The sequence below is a fragment of the Limulus polyphemus genome, unplaced genomic scaffold (genome assembly GCF_000517525.1).
Source record: "Limulus polyphemus unplaced genomic scaffold, Limulus_polyphemus-2.1.2 Scaffold956, whole genome shotgun sequence".
In the NCBI taxonomy this organism is placed as follows: domain Eukaryota; kingdom Metazoa; phylum Arthropoda; class Merostomata; order Xiphosura; family Limulidae; genus Limulus; species Limulus polyphemus.
Window position 1 is genome coordinate 50,653 of NW_013666566.1, and position 22,950 is coordinate 73,602.

Below are 22,950 nucleotides of genomic sequence, written 5' to 3' on the forward strand. Positions count from 1 at the left end.
GAAGAGTTCATGGACAACTTTACATATTTTAGAACGATATGCTTTGGGAACAACAATTTGGTAAACTGTAGCCCAGTCCTCTGAAGCTGGCACATCTGGTGATCTCCATTTCCTCATAAGCCTACCATTATTGAAAAATAACCATTTGGAATTTTCTCCAGTTCATCTTTTGGGAGTGCATATTTAAATAGGGAAGAGATCTGTAGATCCTTTTCTTGTTCAGTGATCAGTTTACTTCTAGCAAACGGAACATCACCAAGTGAACCAGATCCCTCACGTCCATCATTGTCATTCACCAAGGTATTATAAGGGGGACAATTATCCAGAAGATCTCCGTTTGATCCAAAACATGTCTGAGACAAATCTATAATATCGTCCTCTGAATATGTGTTTATCATTTGTTCTTGGCTTAATTTCTTGGCCTGAACTTGAGTCACAGCACACGAGAGAAAGATATCTGGATTCTCCTCAACAACAATGTGATTCTTAGACGAAACAGTGATCGGCTCGCCAGCCAAATCGTTTCCCAACAATAATGATACACCCTTAATTGGCAGAGTAGGTCTTACTTCAACCACAACTGGTTCCGAAACTAGGTCTGATGCTAAACAAATGTTATGAGGAGGAACATTAACAAAGCAACCCTCAATACCCTGAGTAATAACAGATTCACCAGTGGCAGAACTCAAATCTAAAGGCAATATACCTTCTAACAACAATAACTGAGTCGCCCCAGTATCACATAGAAAACGTATGGGTATGGGATTGCTAGTGTCATTCGTCAAAGACACAGAACCAACAGATACAAAAGGTTTCAATTTCTTTATCGCAATACAAATTTAATAGTACAAGCTATGCATGTTTTTAAAGATAAACTTAATCTAAACAAAATCGATATGAAAATAAGTATATAATAACAAATTCGTTACAACTCTCTCCTCAGAGAAGTAAAATTGGCTTCTGACATATGAGTATGGGATTTCCAGTGTCATTTGTCAAATACACAGAACCAACAGACACAAAAGGTCTAAATTCCTTCCTGATTACATCAGCCTTTATATCAGCGGCCAAATCAACAACATCCGGTGATGTGAAACTACGTCCATATGTGGACACAAACGCACTGGGTGTTGCCTCCTTTTCTTTTTTCTTTTTCAAACACCAACAATCGGACATAACATGACCAGGTTTTTAACAAAAATAGCAACCAGGCCTTGATTGTTTTAAAGAAGTTTTATCCTGACTGTCAAATATTTCGAACTAGAGGAACTGGATTTTTTAGAAGAATCCTCAACTTTAGTGGATTGAACAGATACAGGTTTTTGCTCAGATGGTAGGAATTGTTTTTATGAAAAGGGGTTTTATGTGTTAAAGTGTAATGATCGGAAAGAGCAGCTGCTTTCTGTAGTGTTTCATCTTTCTTTTTATCCAAGTAAGTTTTGAGGTCATCACGTGCACAACGTTTAAATTTCCCAATTAGACATAATTGTCTTAGTTTGTCGAAACTATTGCCAACATGCATAGAATTACACCATCAATTAAAATAAACCTCTTTTTCGTAGTCAAATTCCATATAGGTTTGATTATCTTGCTGACGATAACCTCGAACCTTTTGGCGATAAGCCTCTGGTACTTACTCGTATGCTTTGAGAATAGCTGCTTTAACCTTATCATAATTCGTACATTCTTCTAGAGAGAGAGAGAGAGGCATAAGCTTCTTGTGCTTTTTAAGACACTTTGTAATAATAATGACAATTTGTCGGGAGTCCATTCCATGGTATATGCAAAATGTTGGAAATAGATATTTATCAACTTCATTTTCATTAAACGATGGTAGTCTAACACATCGATTAAATTTAAAGATGTCGTTTTGCCTCAGTCGATAAGGGTTGAGTATAATTACCATTTCTTTGAACTTAATTTCTTTTTCGGCTTCAATGCGTATTTTTTTTTTTTTTGCCTCGAGACGTTTATTTTCTCTTTCAACTCCGATTCCAGTTTGTTCTTTCTCGGCTTCGATACTAGCTTGTTCTTTCTCTTTTTTGTCTTCGATACGAAGTTGTTCACGCTCGATTTGTTTGAATTCTATCTGGATCTTTAACTTAACTTTATCACTTAACCCTGATTGGCTAGTGGGGACACTAGAGTATTCCCGAATGCTTTCTCAGACAACAAATCATCATCAACTAGTATTAAGATAATATGCTTTTTTTAGTTCATTTTTTCTCATTGATCTTTTAACTTCTACTTCTAAAACTTGGTTAATTTCGAGGAATTAATTTTTGTTATATCTTTCTTGATGTTTGGGGGAGGGTGATTCAAGAAAATCTTGATAATCAGCTTATTAAGGAATACGTTGTGTTGAATTATTTTCGTAATTGCCATCCTTTTAACACTAGTTTTTAAACTTAAAACAAATACATTTATCATGAAACATAGCTAACACTTTGTGAGAAGAAATTAAATACACAGTTAGTGGCCCATTTTCGTCTTCCACTGTTTCGTCGAAATCATAGCTAATTTTTCTCGATATCGTCAAGATGTAGAATGAGCCTTATGGCTGTTTTATGAAAAGTAAGTAAACAATACAAAAATAGATGTTTAAACATTTTCCCTCGCAAGTTTAAAAAATTTCAAAGAATATACTTTCTCATTATCAGACGATCAATTTAATGATTATAAAAGTCGTTAGATGTACTTGAAAGAAAATATTTGGTATATATATATATATCTAAGTATACAGGCTTAGAATTTATCGTATGCACACTTAATGAATTGATATTCCTAATGTGCAAAGATTTGACATTTTTTGTGTGTGTATTTACGCAGTTCTTGACTTGAACTTTGCTATTTTTTGCCATGTCACTCTCTATCAATCATCAACTTTTCCCTTGATTTCCTGCATGTTCAAGATCCGGAGATGTTCGATTTCCAATCTGTGCAGCTGCTATGGATGCTATGCCGATGAACTTAATGATAACCCTTGTTGAAGTATATCCATCTATCAAGCCAAAAGATGCTATATCGGCACTCAAGGACAGTAATGACAATAAAAGTAACCTTCTGTCAATTCAAAATATCAAGAACAAGGCCTCCAACCTCAAACAGATAATAAAGAAAGTCGTATAATTTGATTTGAGAATTAAAAAAAGAGATAATCAGTTCGTGTGTGTATGACTCTTGCTGATAAATGACGCGGCCACTCCTAAACCCGATGTTTCTTTGACTGTTCATAGCTCTCGAAGGAAATAAGTTACTTTCAAACGGGTTGCATATTTCGTTAGAGCAGATTTGGAAGTTTCTAACGTGTATGTAGAACCTCCACGAAACAATTACAGAAAATTATTGTTCCTTGTCATGTCATACAAAACAAAAACACTACTTCACCTATGATTGTGGGAAATATCCCGTGTTAAAATTGTTTGCAGTGAAGCCTACTTACGTACAACTTTTCTGTGTTCAGGTATTTGTGTACAGTTATTGCGTACTCTATTATGCTTGATGCTTCTAAATCTTTAAGTTCTTGGCTTTTAATCTTGAATTTTTTTAGCTGCTCATACGATTCTCTTATCTGCTGTATCCGTAATTTTCTTTGTATGTCTATTTTCTTAAACGATTTCAGTTGCATTTGTTCTATGATACTTCTTGATTTTGGATCTGATTGAAGATTTTGGTACTACATATTCCTCTGACATTGCTTAGTAGTTATTTCCTTTATTGTCTTCTTACTGCAAGTGATTTTCTCAAACGTGAATCCAACTTCTTTGTTGAGAACATCATCTGCTTTGTTGCCACAAATTTCCTCTTCAACAGGTGTTGATAACCATTACCTTTTTCCTGGAAACTGGCTTTATAATTCAGCTTAATAACTGTGTAATGATATGTTTCACTCATTTTTTTCTGTAATTAGTTCTATTGACATCTTCGAGACTTTTATGAAAGGTGCCATTACTTTTGTACTGAACAAATGTCTGAAATTTTGTTTTTCTTTACAAAAATTGTTAATTAAACTACCAGAAATAATGGGTTTTTTTTGTTATTACTACATCAATTATATGCTAATGTTGCTTTGATATTTATAGGCTAACGTTCACTAGTTGTTTTATTTCACGTTTTCTTTAGTTATCCTATTTTGAATGTAGGGGTGCTAACACTTTTGTCTGCGACTGTATCTAAAGAAACAGCTGCGCAGTTATATCAGCTTCTCTCTCGTTCTCATATAATCCTTAAATGTTTTAATTTACAGAATTTAAATTAGCTACTTGTGTATTTGTCTATTATTTGTTTCTTTGTTTTTCAAATATAGCTAATCAAGGGCTATATGTGCTATCAGTATTAGAAAGAAGGCACCACGTCTACAGCACTAATAGGCTGCTCTTGTCTGATCGAATAATGCAAATCTTTCTCCACCCTTATAATACACCCACGATTTCAAAGTGTGCAGTGTGATTTGTGTGTGTGTGTGTGTGCTAACAGGACGCAAACATTGGGTTCGAAGATTTCCAACTACTGGGCAACGCTTGGCCCTGTTTGCACATTAGTATGTACTATATTAATTGTGAAATTATGGTTTGATAAAGTATTGTTAAGTATTGTGTTGAGCTTCAGGCTTTCCCTGGAGTGATTTAAGGCACATAGAAGATTCCCAACTACTGGGCAACGCTTGGCTCTGTTTGCACATTAGTATGTACTATATTAATTGTGAAATTATGGTTTGATAAAGTATTGTTAAGTATTGTGTTGAGCTTCAGGCTTTCCCTGGAGTGATTTAAGGCACATAGAAGATTCCCAACTACTGGGCAACGCTTGGCTCTGTTTGCACATTAGTATGTACTATATTAATTGTGAAATTATGGTTTGATAAAGTATTGTGTTGAGCTTCAGGCTTTCCCTGGAGTGATTTAAGGCACAGAGAAGATTTCCAACTACTGGGCAACGCTTGGCCCTGTTTGCACATTAGTATGTACTATATTAATTGTGAAATTATGGTTTGATAAAGTATTGTGTTGAGCTTCAGGCTTTCCCTGGAGTGATTTAAGGCACAGAAGATTTTTATTCGAAATGCATAGTAAATGTAAAATTAAAAGTGCATTTTAGATTAGAAATAATATCATACTCAAGCCTAAAAAGTTTTAACATCAGAGGTAAACTGCAAGCGCTGTATTCTCTAAATATCATGGTTTTAGTATTTGGTAAGTATATATTTTTTACTGACTTTAGGTAGCTTCTTATGAACTATGTATCATCTGACAGTCACATTCCATCATTTTTCTTTCAAAAAAAGTTTTAAGACTACAAAATCAGAGTACTTTCTCATATAGCAATTTAATCAAATCTGGTACACTGAAGTATATACTAGACATCAACCACATTTTTAGATGTTATAACTCATGAGACACAGGTTGCAATAAAAGACAAACAAGATAATATTAACCTTACACTGAAGATGAAATCGATTGCTGTGTGTCTGTTTTACTAATATAGAAGCCATATAGTTAATAAAACACTTTCAGGAATTAAGAATATAATATTAAAATGAGACTAACATATTATAAAATGACAAATCAAAGCATGAATAACTTTGCAGAGACAGAGACTGGAATATTGAAATAAGTACTTTTTTATAACAGATTTAGTTAATCGAAATTAAATTTAAGTATTTTTAGGGTTAAAATGACAAACATAGAGCACAAATATATCGTTTTCTGATAAAACTGGGGAAGATCTAATTGAAAATAGCTGTACTGAATAACTGATTAGAAGCGCAAATGCTGTTTGTTGGATTATTATTTTTTTATTTCTTTGATGAACCTTCTATAAGTTAAACGTCATAATGACTTTAAGCTTGAATCAAACAAGTAACATGAAATGTAGAAATATCACAGTCAGTCACGAGATCTTGAGGTTGGTCGTTTCTGCGCCGTGCTTTATCTGAGCCAAATAATAAGGTGTGGTTCAACGAGACGAACATCGCCATTTTTTGGTGGTATTTAAAATGTGCACTTAACCATCTTAATCAATTGCACATGTACAAATTTTAAAAATCAAACAATAATATAGGCCTAAAGTCTTCATGAATTAAGAGCAAAACATTCTTTTTCTTTCACACTAAAGAATGAAACGTTCAAGCTTTTTAACTAAAGCATATTGTTAAAAACAAATGTGTGCACGAAAAGGTGCTCTGACACGTTGAAAAGTCCGAAGCCGGTGTTGTTAAATTATCTGCTAGTTTTTTTTTTTTTTGTAATCAATAAAATACGATGCTACTTTGTAACACCAGATTTCACAGAATACGAACGTTTCTTTAAGTTATTATATGTGCATGTGTCTGGTATGTATGCCAGTTCGAAAGTCAACTTTACTGATTTAACCAACTGCATGGCGACTCTTTATCAGATTCAAAGAGCTCCTTTCAATTTCTCAAATTTCTTAGTAATGAACTTCTTCCAACATGTTACTGTAAGATTAAAGATATTATAAAAATGTGGCTTAGAAATCTCCAAGGTAATTTGTATAAGACGACACTGCCATTTGTACCTGAAAAAAAAAAAGATCCGTAGTTATTAATATAATCAATAAAACCATATAAGTGAGTATCTGACTTTTTAAAAAGGGAACGTTCCGAAAATGTTGAAGTTGCGTTTCTTAAAGTTGCTACGCCCGTCATTTATTTTCATTCTAGATATTTATAGATTATCTTAAAGACGAACCTGAAATTTCGAGTGTGCTATCTAACAATATACCCGAACCTGTATACTTGTAGTAAACTAATATATAACTTTAAGGATGAGTTTTGATAATACCGAGTCCTATACTAAAGCTGAAAAACCTTTAATTTTTAAGGGTTTTCATAGCGAAAAAATATCTATACAAGTGGAAATCTAACTGGCTCAAAAGTATTTTCTGAAAATAAAAGTTTTCCACACTGTTTGATATTTACTATTTATTCAAAATTTCTAAATCCTATTAAAACATTGCAATATCTTTTATAAAACTTATAAAACATTTTTTGGTTTTAGCTATGTTATGATATTTTCTTGTTCATTAGTTATGCGATAATATAGAGGACCATTATATGATATTTAATATAAGTAAAATTAAGTCAAGTCTGACAGCAAACCTGAATAATAAATAGTTTTAAGGTTTTTTATCCACTATCTAAAACATTATACATTTAAAACAAAATATATTTTTTAACTATTCATAGTTGTTCCCTTTACACTACTCCATAGCGTCTTGAACTGAACACGTTTTCTATCTTCATTTACTAATTCAAGAACACTCACGAAGGCTTTAATTACAATTGATCACACAGTTAGAAAACACTGAAATTTCAGCATTAGTAACATTTTAAACATTTAACGTAATATGCAGTTATGGTTTAAAAAATCTGATTTGTGTAATTTCAAATGTACCCCGAGTAATATAATCATTCTACAAATGAATTAAGTTTAAGTTATTGCATTAAAATAACCAAAATATATCATTTTTAAACCATTAGAAATATTATCTTAATAGTGAAGGAAACCTTTTATTAAGTGTTTTTGTGATGAACATGATTATCTTTCGCTTAATATAGCAATTCCAACTAGTCGAAAGGAATACAATACTTTTGTTGTTTGTTTTTTTTGTTTTTTAATTATGCACAAAGCTACACAAGGGCTATCTGTGCTCTGCCCACCACGGGTATCGAAACCCGGTTTCTAGCGTTGTAAGTCCGCAGACATACCGCTGTGCCACTGGGGGTCCAATACTTTTGTAAATATGCAATTGTATTTTCTGCACGTTCTTGGGCCAATAAATGTTTAACGTACCAGTAAAAATTTGAAACACCTAACAGCACAAATACAAAACTTTTAACTTATTTCTCTAGATTATATGGATATATAATTTGGTTTGACATTCCCTGGTAGTTAGGGCACTCGACTCGCAAACTGCGGGTCGCGAGTTCGAATCCCGTTACTAAATAAACTCGCCCTTTCATCCCCGGAGTGTTATAATGTGATGGTAAAGAGTATCTCACCAGTTTGCGGTGGGCGGTGTTAACTAAGTCTTTTTTCTAGTCTATAACTTCTACATTAAGGACGACAAGCGCATATAGCCCTTGGCTAACTATGCGCGAAATTCAAAATCAAATATAAAATTTACATTGAATCAATTAGTAATAACCAATATAAAGACAAAGTCGACAATAGATAATAACTGTAAAAAAATAATCTCATATTTATTTTATATTTTCTGTATTAAAGTTGTTCAGGTTGAATGCTAACAATTTTTATTATATAAGAAAAATTCATTTTTATTCAATTTTAGAAATACCCAGCTCTAGATTGCTATTACGTCCATTTTATATATTCAGGCTAAAAATAAATCTAATTTTATATTATAGATTCATATTCTATCAATTTCACGAAATATAATATCATTATTAACTGCACTGTCTACACTTTTGAACTTAGAAAAAACTCTTAGCTAGTTGTCACAGTATCACGAGATTTTATCAATTTTTTCTAAAGCAAGACACTCATACTTTAAGTAACACATTAACATTGAAATATTATATTTGTTAGAGAGACGAGATACGGATTTTTAGTGTAAAACAAAATAATGTTTATATTTCACGGTAGTTAACTGTATAATATTTCAATCGTATTTAAACGTTCGTTTAGATATTCTAAAAATTAAGAATATATTTTCTGTTGTATGAGTTTGTTATTCGTACTTTTATTTCAATTTCACCAAATCTTTAAAATAACAATTCTTAAAATCAGAGTTCCAAGCACTGTGCATATATCTTTATTATTATTATTACCATTACGGTACCATAACAATCATTGTTCAGTAGCAAGTCCCTGCGTAACGGAACCAAATTAAAATTTACTAAAATACTCTGCAACTTTTGAGAATAACGTAATAACAATAGAGAAAATATATTTATGTCAATATATAATTTAACTGCAAGCAAAACAGTAAAGCATGTTTCTTATCATTAGGAAGGAAGGTTTTTAAAATCTCAGTATTTCTGAACCTCTTATCAATGATAAAAAAAAATCAAGCCAAGTCAAAAATATCGCAGAGATATGGACAAAACATATTAAACCCAGTTACAACATACAACCTAAGACGTTATAAAATATGTAATAAAAAACACCTTAAATTTGAAAAAATGTGCGGCCAAAAAAGGATTCAGCGTGCGAACTAAAAATTGGCGTCCAAACTGGTAGTTACACATTGATACAAATTCTACAGCAAATATTCATTGGTTAGCCAGGCCGCGTATTTTGTTTTACCCACCATCATACCCCAAGTTGAGAAGAATACGCAGCCTGGCTAACCAATGAATGGATATTTACTGATAAATTATTATCAATGCTATAAGTGTAGCTACCAGTTTGGACGCCAATTTTGATTTCATTCCTTTAAGTCGCACGCTCAGTCCTTTTTGGCCGCATATTTTTTCCACATTTAAGGTGTTTTTGATTATATATCATGACTTTTTGTCAATACACACCAACTAAGAAAATAACATTGGATAGTAACCAACATTAGCTTTAGGATTGCAACCCTATAATTTGGAACAAACCTATGCTTTACAGAACCATTATCATTATCCGCATGCAATCGGTACAGCCGAATCAGGCATCATTATTTACACTAATTGCTTAAGCTAATATCATGTGACGCTAAACTCTCTTTAATTATGGGAATTTCATGAAATTTAGCAAGTTTTGGCTTAAAAGTTAGCAATGAATAATAACCGTCCACCCGTATGATTCTTTTGAAAACTTTAGCTAGAAACTGCTAATCTAGCTTGCTTAGCCTAACCAGTACTTATGTATCGACACGTGATTTCACCCTATAGTTTTCCTCTCTATATTAGCCGTCTTTAATCCGAATGACAAAAACTTAAAAGTTTAGTCAAAATTGATCGGTTTCGACACTTAATTATAGATTGTAAAGATTTATCAGTATACCAAATTTCAGAAATTTAATTTTAAGTGGATGGGTTCTACTGGATCTTTATTTCACATACTAAATTTCTGGGCAATCCATTAAGAAGTACACGAGATATAAAATATCCAGTTTTGGTTCAATGTTTTTCCTTTTTTTTCACACCGACAGTATGGAAACTATTTGATAGAAAAACATGCTTTAAATTTCAATATATTAGTTTGGGGTACCACAGTCCGAGGTACAGAAAGCGGAAAATTCTTAAACTATCACTCCTGTTAATAACACACAGTGTGTCCTGCACTTTGTTTAGGCCGCACAACACACTAGAGTGTGTCTTCATTTCCTCAAAAGTTGGATTAACAAAACGATAGAGATACACCGTATAACATATTTCACCTTTATTCGATATTCCCAGAAACTTCATACTAAGTGTGACGGATTTACTATTATATGTTTATTTTAATATCGATGTTTGTTTAAATTAAATTTATATTTAGAAATGTACATAACCTGTACTGTTAAATCTGTTTTGCGAAATTCTCGCCTATTCTCTAAAGTTGTAGAAGATTCTCGACTATAAGAATCAACAATATATGTGTGTACGTAAACGCTAGTGTAGCGTTTGTATTGTTGCGAAACTGAAATTTCGAGAAACTCCCCACACGCCTACAAATATAACCAACGCGACGCGCCTAAAAACAGTATCTATTATTAGTTTTCTATAGTTGGTATACTATAAACCCCGGAAGCTATAATTGTGATTGTGATATTGCTTATTAATCGGGACATTTCAAATATTTGACCAGGAACATTTATAAATTTCGAACATTATAAATAATTTAACTTCAGTATATTCACAACGGGCATTAGTATTTTTACATATATATTATATAACTTCAGTGGTAAAAGAAAATCGACCTGTAATCGGCTTGTGATCAGCGAGAACTATAGAGATAGCTAACTCCCTATTAAGTGAATTAATAAACTCGTTCATTGTCAACCCTCGATAAGACATCCAGGAAGTTCCAGACTAGAAAGAAGACTTTATATTACTTGTAAATTTGTAAAACTTTTGTATATAAATCAATGTTTGTAATAACTATTTGTGATAACTGTTATTGTAAATTGTATTATTGTTTGTATATTAAAATATATTTATATTAAAAAAAAAGAAAACTGTGTGTACCAATCTTGTTGGCAAATATCATAAATTGAATATATATCGGCATTTATTTAACTACTAAATCTAAAGTAGAATTTAACTCAGTTTTAGGATATTTGAAATTGTATTACGTAACATATGTAAAATAAGTATACAAGGAAATGTAAAGATATGGCATAAATACTCAAGCTCACAAAGTTTCTCATTTTTTCCATATTACGCTAGCTGTAGTCAGCCGTAAGGAGGAAGGAGTTGGCTGCTCAAAAATATAATGTATAGAATGTTATAAAAATAGACAATTGCATAACACAACCTTATAGCTTACCATTATCATTCAACAGTAAGTATTTGTTAAACCGCAGATGGAATGCTCACATAATATCACTATAGATTTATAGGAGGTTGAGTACATTATATCAAAACGATTTTGAATATGCAAATCTGTATGTAACGTGACAACTGAAGCCAACATAAAGTGACGAAGGAACTTTATATGCTAGAACTACATTTTGAAATTGTTTGGTGGTTTTTAGTTAATGTGATGCCACCAAAAATTAATCGCTTTGTAATAGGGTGTATAACAGCCCTTTCCAAAGCAAGATATAAATCCAAAAGATATGTTTGGATCGAGGGTTAATATTTTTTCAAGGCGGGATATAAGTTCTACTTAAATGGCTTTGAATGTGAATAAACTTAGGGTAACAGCAACGTCCACAAAGAGACCTGCAACAAGACATACCTAGTATAACAAGCAAGAATTCATCTCAGGCAACATAGACAACATAATCAATAAGGATCTCTGTGTGGAAACGAGACCAACAGGGTATGAGTTTACCGAGAGAAGGCTTATAGTCATACCTTCAGTGAAACTGTCTCACACCACAATCAGCTGGAGAATAATATGTCCACATGAAGACGTACCAGTGAAGTTGCCTGATGCAGAAGCTACGGATGTTTTTGCGATCAGACTCTTGAAACTGGTGTTGGGAAACCGTTGTTTTCATAAATTAGATGAATTACGGAAAGCTTGCAAGGATGAGTTGTGTGCTTTGGACGTAATAGCCTTAAGACGAAGCAATCTGCAATGACAACTAAACTTCAGAGCTATTCGTCAAAGCATGACTGAACGTGGCGATATAGACTGTAACGACGCGGTAAGGCTCCAAATTAGTTTAATATAACTAACTCAGCCATCCATAAAAGATATTCCCGAACAATATTCTTTAAAATCATAATGTTACACACTGCTAGTCTACCGCAACTAAAAAGAAACAAATGAAACGCTACCTAATTACATAAATACTATTAGATTTTTTTTTTAATGCGTAAGATTACAATACACATTTGATTAGTCAGTACATATAAAAATCAGATGTAATCTGGGCATGGTATATAATAAGTTTAATAATCTAGTGAGGAAAAATTAAAGCTTATAAAGATAATCTTATTGAGGTGTGATTAAATTAACTTCGATTAACGATTTCACTCATTGTTCCATTATCGTTTTTTGTTAACATTTACACAAAATATGGCTCTATTTATGATCATTTAATCCAAAATGTTTATTTAAGGTATGTTGATTGAACCTGTTAAAATTTTACTGGCTAGCCATAGCTGAAAATATATGCAGTATCTAATTTCGAACTATGTATATATATATATATATACACTGTAAATATGGTTGTTAATTTCATTATTCTTCGGGCTAATCAGATAATTAATATATGTATTGGTGAATCGCATGGATCAGAATTTGATTTACTTTTCATAAACTAATTCAAACTATATGATTTAATCATAGTTTAACATGCCAGGAATTATGTTTATCATTGTTCTTTCATTTGATTTTATCAAGGAGCATATTCAGTATTTTATTCAACACAAACATAGGTGTGTGTGTTTCGTTATAGCAATGCCATACCGGGCTATCTGCTGTGTCCACTGAGAGGAATCGAACGCCTGATTTTAGCTTTGTAAATTCGAAGACTTATCGATGTCCCACCGAGGTACAGGTAGCTTGCTCATCAATTTTAATTAACAGGGAATAATATGTTATAAGAGGTTTATCTAATTTCGTGATTCACGATAAAAATTTATTATAGGATCGAATTAATTTAAAGCTTTATTATCAATATTTAATTTTTGGTTCTATTACTTAATTTAAAAGTATTATCAGTAATGTTTCGATATGTTTACTTACAAAAATATACCGAAGTAATTTAAGTAAAGACAACTTTGCTTTCATGGGGGCTATAATACTGCTAAATTAATTATCAGGCCTGGATGATATCGAACATATATTGCTATATGCTATGATGTAATATAACATAATTTTATGAAAAACGTACTAATCAAAAAGCACAAGTATCTTCACTTGAAAATCATTTGCTTTCATTTCTGAAAGTATATTTCACTATGCAACATACTGAAGATGATTAGGTTTAAAACAGTACTCAAACATTGTTCTCATCTCAACGGTACTGGTACACGTAAAATTGTTGCAAGTGTGGTTTTGAAAAGAAGTTAATTACAGATGTTTGTGTGTGTTGCAGAGAGTTCGAATTATTTTACAGGAATTACACATGTTACCTTTTAAAACTTCCATTAATCCATGTACATGTATACAATACACTACAACATTGTCAAATACTGCTGCAGATACATATGTCACAAATAGGCTCTGCCTATCAGCGCATGACAGACCTCCAGCTGCTGTAACGTACTGATTTTTAAAATAATCTATAAATTCAACGAATCGCATTGAAGAATATTCAAGACTAACTAAGTAAGAAGGAACATATCTAAAATGTAGAGACATATCTTACATCTTTCTATATGAATTATTTTAGTAAATTCAAAATGTGATTTATACAGATCTTTCTTTGGTATGGATGCTTTCGATTCATAGGTATTTTAGCTCTAAATACATGAAACGTTTTATGGCAAAAATAACTAAGATAAAAATGATATTTTGTATTAAATTCGATAGAATATAGTAATTTCCATTCAAACCACAGTAGCAATCTAAATCCGAAGGGTGTTTTTTTGTCAGTTATGATCTTAGGGGTATTCTAGAAATTTCGTGTTATGATTATCCATCCATTTTGTGGAGTTAGTTATCATTACCTTAAATTCATGTAAGTTAAAGACATATTAACTGAAATTTGGAAGATAACAAGTAAAGAATAAATCGCCTTGATATAAATTGTGAACTAAAGTTATGATGACAAAGTTAACCTTGAAGATATTTTAATATATTTATGAACCTTTAAGAGTTATTTGCTTATAAAAGTTTAATGATGAGAAGTATGTTAGTCCGGTAATTTCAAGATAGCCAGTTTTTCTTTTTACTTTCTGTTGAGGAGAAAGAGTAAATACCTCAGTCGTAACACCAGATTTGTCTTTTTCACATTTAATTTTTGAAGAATCTTTTAAGCTATTTGTATGGATTCATGTTCAAATTTCCAACACATTGCCCATTACCTCTTACTAAGAGAGAGATCGGAGCAAGTCTATTTTTTTTAAACATAGGATTATAAAAATTGATAAAATAATAATTTTACGTACATTATATAATTACAAAACCTTAATTGGCTAAAAATTGGAATAATTAAAAACATGAATAATCATTAAAACAAAACTTCGCTAATGTTCACATTAATATTACATTCATCTTAGTATAAACATGCAATGTACAAATCATGGAAGTGATCAATTTTGCTCAATACAAGCTCACTAAGACAAATTAGAAACAAGTAGGTCTTTCTAAGTGATAAATTTTGCTTAGACAAAATCCACTAAGACAAATGACAAATAGGTAGGTCTTACTTAAGTGGCCAGTTTTGCTTAGAACAAATCCACTAAGACGAATGAGAACCAGGTAGGTCTTTTTTAAGTGACCAATTTTGCTTAGACCAAACCCACTAAAACAAATCAAAAATAGGTAGGTTTTTTTTAAGTGACCAATTTTGCTTAGACCAAACCCACTAAGACAAATGAGAACCAGGTAGGTCTTTTTTAAGTGACCAATTTTGCTTAGACCAAACCCACTAAGACAAATGAGAACCAGGTAGGTCTTTTTTAAGTGACCAATTTTGCTTAGACCAAACCCACTAAGACAAATGAGAACCAGGTAGGTCTTAATTAAGTGATAAATTTTGCTTAGAAAAAACTCAGTAAGACAAATGCGAAACAAGTAGGTCTTTTTAAGTGATCAATTTTGCTTAGACCAAACCCACTAAGACAAATCAGAAATAGGTAGGTTTTTTTAAGTGACTAATTTTGCTTGGAACAAATTCACTAAGACAAATGAGAAACAAGTAGGTCTTCTTAAGTGATCAATTTTGTTTAGAACAAACTCACTAAAACAAATGAGAAACAGGTAGGTCTTTTTTGCTAAGACCCAACCAACCCACTAAGACAAATAAGAACCAGGTAGGAGTTTTTTAAGTGATCAATTTTGCTTATAGCAAACCCACTAAGATAAATGAGAAACAGGTAAGTCGTGTTTTTTTAAGTAGATTGGAATAAAATATTTTAGGAAATGCAAGCTGGAATCGAAACTAGAATGGAAAAAATTCAATGAAAACCTCTTTAGAAATGAGACAAGAACTGAAATGGAACCTAAGATTCATGAGCACAAGAATATTTAAGTGAAATATCAAGTTTTCAAATAAAATAAGAAGTGTTTCAGATCGCATTGATAGAGGTTAAAAATATGACGATGGTGTATTTAAAACGAATTTCACATTTTCTAATATGTATACATTTTTGAATAACAAACAGATTTAGAACATAACAAGGACAGTAATACAGATGTATCTGATCCCTTTTTTAGCAGAGTTTTTCTTTAGTTTCGTTTATTAGAGAAAAGCCTGGGAATTTCTGTGAGAAATTAAGTATAATAAAAATAACATAAAATATTAAAGATGTCAACAAAGAATGTAGTTTATACATTCTGATGTGTATTCTTTGTTACAGATAACCGTCGAAAAATGCACACACATACATATATTGCATGAAATTAATCAATTAAGGACTGATCTTTCTATGATTTTCTAAATTACTCACACACTTTTTTACTTTTAAAGACGTTTATTCCTCATACTAATTATTCATTATTTGAGGGAAGAATCAATTTCAAATTAATTTTCTAAAACAGGACAACGTTGACGACATTTCCAGTTAGCCTAGAATCACGTTACTGCTTCCCGACTAAATTAATTTAGGTACCTTAGTAACATAAACAAATTGATTGCAATAAGAATATTAAAATGGTTAATATTCAATAAGTTTCAATATTTGTAGCTTGCATTTAATTTCTAGTAAACTGCTTACCCTAAACAAAATCCATAATAAAACACTTAGATCGATTATTTCGTAAGTTTTAAAAAAAAATGAATAGACAACTAAATGTCCTTAAAAGTACAAAAGTATTTTGAACATTTCAGTATTTCTAATATATTTGTAATGATTTGCTACTCCCATATAACTATTCTCACCTTTTGTTTTTTTCTCAGATAACTGCAGTCCCGAGCTCTGCTGGTTTGTTCCTATAACTGCATCTACGTCTCTTCTATCAATAACTTTAGAAAATGTGGCTGTACAATTTAGTCTCATTTCTCCGTTTCGGAAATGTTTTTCTGTGATCGTAAAATGAAGTCCCAGAAGAGCAGTTTTATAACCATCCTTACACTCAATAGTCTGATACTGATCTAACTGGTCAGGCATGACCTAAAAACAGAGAACATTAACGTTCAAAAGAACGATGCATTCAAACTCATAATGTACAGTAATTTAAGGCCTGGATCTTTTTTAGTGAGGCCATGGGAACCGTAGAAATGCATATAAAGCAGAAAAAGAAAACTCTATACAAAGTTATGTTTATCATGGGAAATATGCTTTTGGACTGTCAAAGTGAAATAAAGCAGTGGAAATGTTACTAGAAACAAATAAGGAATACTCTATAAGTTATCTTATTAAGAAAAGTGACTCTGATGTAGAGAAATCAACATGTAATATCACACACGTTTCATTCGTATTATCTTTATGTCTTAAAGAAAGTAGACAACTTATAACGAATACAATAAAACAATAATTAGAGGTTGAAATTCTTTTGTTTTTCATCTGCAACAAAATTTCTGAACATAGTATAAAATACCATTTAAACACTTGAAATGTTTTGGTATATTTTCTGCATCTCATCAAACTTGATATACTACTAGAAATATGTAATGCCAATAAAAGAAAAAGTAAACATATTTTGCGTTCACGCCAATGGTTTCATCATTTGTTCGTTCTTACTTGTCCACTATGAAATCCACGATTTCAACATAAGAATTACTATTAGAAGACCATACGGACCCCATCGACGTTTTTCTTTTAACAGTTTTTACACTATTTATCCATCAAATAATTTTTCATGTGTTTTCATGACTTTATTGATTACAGTATCCCTAATAACAGATAGTCACTCAAAAGTATAAACAAAAATACCTCTTATATTGCAGTTAGTTCCATTAATTAGTGTTATACTATTTTACATAGAAAACGAGTATATTATACCCGATTCTTTTTACAATTCTTTAAGGTGAGAGCTCTAATAAGCAACAACAACAAAGATGAAACAAAAAACATAAACTTATACGATGCAATAAGTAGACCTCAGCGGGTAATGAATGGTAAATGAAGAAGTATACCAGTAAGATTGGTTCGAAATTTAGAAACTTTTCAACATTCAGTAAAGAAGAATAGCTTTACGTAAAAGTATTATTATCCCAGGTATTAATTACATTTTCAATACGTACAAAAATGATAAATTTTAGTTAATATGGTATATATATTACCGAAACTATTGAAACTTTAAGACGTAAATTACAAATAGCCTCTTTTACAACAATTTCCAACCGACCATTAGTTCGCATCTGCTAAAACTGAACGTTACTTCTTTTGCAAAGTAGGTCTAACTATAGTACGGTTTCAGAATATTTTCTTCAGGTGATGTTCCAAAAAATTCTTAGAGAGGAATTGAGAGCTAAAACAGTTAAGAGTGTGTATATGTAAACACGCCACATTTATGCCGATCATGATTATGGTTTGTTTGAAGTTAAGCACAAAGCTACACGATGGGCTATCTGTGCTCTGCCCACCACGGGTATCGAAACCCGAATTCTAGCGTTGTAAATCAGCAGACATGCCGCTGTGCCACTGGGGGGCACCGATCATGATTAAATGTGATAATATTGAAAATAATAATAAATTTTGCTTACTATTGATCGTTATCCTTATTCAATGTTTCTAATAGCTTTTGAAAACTGTGTTCGTTTACATGATTCTACACGTTTCTTGAAATCCTCTTCATAACAATTATTTTCTTATGGAATTGACTGAGATAACAGTGGTATTTTATGTGGTATTTTAAGGAAACAAACTAACATTATTTATGCTTCAATTATGATTTAATGATACTGCTTACTACAATTGTTGTAAATTACTACTACTGGCGTGTTTAATTGTAATAAATGTTACTGTGGTTTAAGCAACACAGTTTTAAGAGGAAGATTACTGTTTGTCACAGGTGTTTTATTGTCCATATTATTATATTTTTCTCCACACAACTAATTCTTGAGTATTCTAGAATGGATATTTTTTTTTTTCATGTAGGCCTACTTTCCTTTTCCTGACTCTCACAGCTAGCGTGAAAATCAGTATAAAACAAAGAGGCGAGAAACGATCCATTTCAAAAGTTAAGGATAAGAAAGACACGGAACATTCTTGGTGAGAAACACAGAACTCGAAAGGAGATATTGGTTTAGCGTCAAGACTAAATTGATGTGTTGTGCCTGAGGACATAGCATAATAACTAATTTTGTTACTTGTCCTGTATTCTAGATGTTATAGTATAGATGTATACTCATTATTATACCTTGATTAGTGGCAAGTTTCTATGGTACTTCTTTTCGTGTACTTTCAGGAAATATCGAATTGTTATTTACAACTACTGAATTTTTCATAATTGGTTTGAAGCTCTATAGTTCTTTGCACTGAAAAAAATCAGCATTCGCAGTCATGGTTTTCTACACTAACGTTATCTTATACCTAAAGGTTGAGGTATGCACACGCTTTTAGATTCATGAAAGATAGTTCAGTTAAAATTGTGGATTTTCCTCGTTCAGTGACAGAAATCTTTTTAAGCGCAGGATTTCGTTTCTAATATATTTTAATTTTCAAAACCAGATATGGTCATCTGACTGTGCGTTCATATTTATTGTTATCTGACACGTTCGTGGCTTTCACCAATAATTGCTTAATTTAAACTAAATTAAATGGAGTTTAACATAGCCCCAGTGTAGGTGTGATGTTCCTTCGTGCAGACCAAAGTGGACACCAGTTCTAAGAACGTATAAGTGAAAGTAAAGTCAAACACACTATATCTACTGAGTGTCTGTATGGGAGGTGGGGCGTAAAGTCAAACACACTATATCTACTGAGTGTCTATATGAGAGGTGGGGCGTAAAGTCAAACACACTATATCTACTGAGTGTCTGTATGGGAGGTGGGGCGTAAAGTGAAACACACTATATCTACTGAGTGTCTATATGGGAGGTGGGGCACATTGCTAAAGATGAGCTGTGTAATAGTTAAAAAGACTGCGGGGATATGATTATGCTTCTTCGGTTATAGAAATGTTTTTGTGATCTTGCTCTTTTTGCGCAAAGTTTTAATTGTTTTGTTGGCAAAAAATATTTTCATGGATTCAAAACAAGAAACTATTGTTAAGCAACAGTTATTCCGTTCTAAGTATCACTTTTAACTAAGAATAAATCATCCAGGAGTCTGAGAATTATGTAAGCTTGTTTTGTTTTAAGCGCATCGTTGTACAATGGGCTGTTTATACTGAGCCTACTGCAGTGATGGATCGAACCCCGAAGTTTAACGTTAAGCTTCCAAGTTCTCAATGGTCGAATCTTTATGTGACTGAAAGAGAGTAATGTTATCTAAAACCAGCCTATAGTAGCTATCGCCTACTCTCAGCGAAAAAGTAGTTAACTGGATAACACCAACTTCTGAAGCTGGAATTACATATAAAAGTATCTTTTAATTCCTCAAATAGCCGCTCTTATCTGAGTCATAATAACAATTATATTTAGCATTTATCTTCTCATCTCCATGACAACTCTATTTTGAAACTTTCATTTAAATCCCCAATAAAAACACCATCAAAAATTCCACAAAAACAGTCTGAAAATTATAACATATCTTTTTTTTTTCATTTACTGATCATTCTACGTCTCAATCAATTTCATTAAACTGAATAACTTCTATTCTCTTCATTCAATACCTTTACTGAGTAACCCCCTCTCGTTACTAAACCCTAATCCTAAAAGTATCCCACATCCTTAACTAAGAACTCTCAATTTTATTATCTAATTCCAAAAAACAGGAATAACCTTCTCATTAATTTAATTATTTTGATTACTTTCCATAAATAATTCTGATGAAAAGTTTTCAATTTTCCTGGTTTCTCCGCTACTTTCAAAGGTTTATTTCTCGCACTCCGTTTTCACTTACTAACTTTTTTACTGCTAATATGTTAATCTTTTGATTGTATTAATTCTCAAATTGTTTTTAGTCACTAGTTTTAGAAACGTTTCTACTGGATTTTTCATGAATACAATTGTTAGACAAAAATTAGGGTAGCTAACTTAAGCTTATAATGTCAGGGGCGTCCCCAGGTTTTTTTCGGGGGGGGGGATCTTTTTTAAAATCAGTAATACATCTAGGTCAAAATAAGCTTCAGTCAGTATCAGTACAGTAAATGGTTCGTAAGGTCAAGAAATATTGGAACAGTATGAGAAACAGAAACATCTAGAGACCACTAGTGAACAGCATCCATCGCCAGCTCTTGGTCTACTTTAATTGAATACTGGGATTTGACCTCACTGGTATAACGCACCCACTGTTCATTGCGTTGTAGGGCTATTTTGCAGTAATAGAAATATAGAAATATGACCAAGTGGTAGATTTTGAGTGTTTCAGTAAAACATACTTAACCTGAATAACGTACTGTATACTGTAATCTATATCTAAGCCTAATTTAAGTAAAACATATATGTGAAACTTGCAATATAATTTTACTTCAAGTTTTGGAAACTTGGTATTATAACGCATGTGAAGTGAGGCACCATTGCCAAATTATGGTATGTTATATATGTTACTGCTATGAAAATGTAAAATTCCTACCTCTTCTTTGTTGACATACCATCTCAGGATAGGAGGACTAACAACCTTTGGCAAACTACAATTGGCATTAACTTTGTCTCCAAGTTCATAATTTGACTTTAATCCAGATATTTGTGGTCCATCCTTTGCTAAAAAAACAAACAGAAAAAGAGTTTAAGTTTTAAATACCTAAAAGGGAATTGTAGGTTACGATATATTCGGGTTTTTATTTACGATTATGCCAACACTAAAACTTATCAATATGTCCACCATGTAGGACATTCTAAAGGGGAAAAAGGAAAAATAAGAAATATGTCTTTGTATTAAGAAAAGTATACATTTTGTACTTATCGCTAGCTTATAAATGCTAGTCTAAAAATAATAATACTTTAAAACGAAGTATTCTCTTTACGGTTCTGTGAATTATTTAATGTCGAGTTAATCATTATAAGATATTTAAGCATAAATGTTCAAATTAAGTTGTCTTTGATTTTATCAAAAATATTATATGGGAAATCACAGAATAATGAAATGAAAATAATGGCTTACGTAAACATTTATAAATCTTTAGATATTGCTAGCTGACATACCCATTCAACGCACGGAGAAGAAATAGGGGCTCCCAGGGGGATGCATAATTGAGTTAACTTGCAATTTGCACCTATCAGATGACGCCTTTGTCCTCGAAAATTATTCACTCCAAATTTGGTGAAGATCACCTTAGCGGTTCGCCAGTTATAAGCGAACATGCGCACTGACTTTTCCCAATTCATGGTTTAGATAAAGCTCGATCACGAAAGAAGTATTAAACGTTAAGATTTATGGCAATAAGTTAACCCCCTACGTAGAGAGTATATAACTTATAAAGAAAGCAGGCATATATAACTATTTATTTTGAACTTCTCTATACAAAATAGAATATTTAATAACATACATATTTGTATTTTTTACTTATTGCTTTGCAAGCAAGTTTTCCAATAGATTACTCTCACTGTACACAGGAGGAAACGCATTCAAAGCGATGAAATCAATTTGACGACTATATCTTGAATTTTCACTGTCTTTTATTAGCTGCACAAGTGGAAAATATTTGTTGATTTCTTAATTTAGAGTCTTCGTCGATGTTATTAAAAACGTTGGTGATATAACAGTAAATAGCTTAATTCCGAAACGATTTAAGTTTAAAATTGAATCGGTATTTTTACTTTCACGATAAATTTTATGCACTTGGCTCTAGGCTATATATCTTTGCTTTAGGTTTATTATACCAACATTCACTACGCATATAAGGTTTTACGGCACCCCGTCACTAAACTAATAATGGGTAGACAGTTATCGAGCTATTCTGTCTGTATAAATGCATTTTGACTTTCATGACTCCTCCTATTTCGAGAAATCAAACGTGACGTGACGTGATACACACTAGCTTTAGCTATAAATTTTTAAAATAACAACAACAAATTGTTATTTAATGTTTTATTGACAGAAAACAAGAGAGTACTTTCTTTTTTGTATAAAACGAGTAAACATTATGCGTGAATTAATTAACAACCTATCGTTTGTTAATAATGTCAGAATATATTATCTTTTATCTTCAAATATAGTGTTACAAC

The 22,950-nt window shown here is 32.0% G+C and overlaps 1 protein-coding gene across 1 annotated transcript in view; it reads right to left on the reverse strand.

Moving 5' to 3' along the window:
* Positions 1-5,317: 5,317 nt before the first annotated feature.
* Positions 5,318-22,950, reverse strand: part of LOC106461429 — a 156,737-nt gene continuing 139,104 nt past the window's right edge. The window contains exons 6-8 of the mRNA XM_013921249.2: positions 21,359-21,486; positions 16,618-16,849; positions 5,318-6,537 (exon numbers count right to left, since the gene is read on the reverse strand). Coding sequence (XP_013776703.2) covers positions 6,455-6,537; positions 16,618-16,849; positions 21,359-21,486 — 443 coding nt within the window. The 3' untranslated portion in view covers positions 5,318-6,454. The remainder of the gene's footprint in view (positions 6,538-16,617; positions 16,850-21,358; positions 21,487-22,950) is intronic.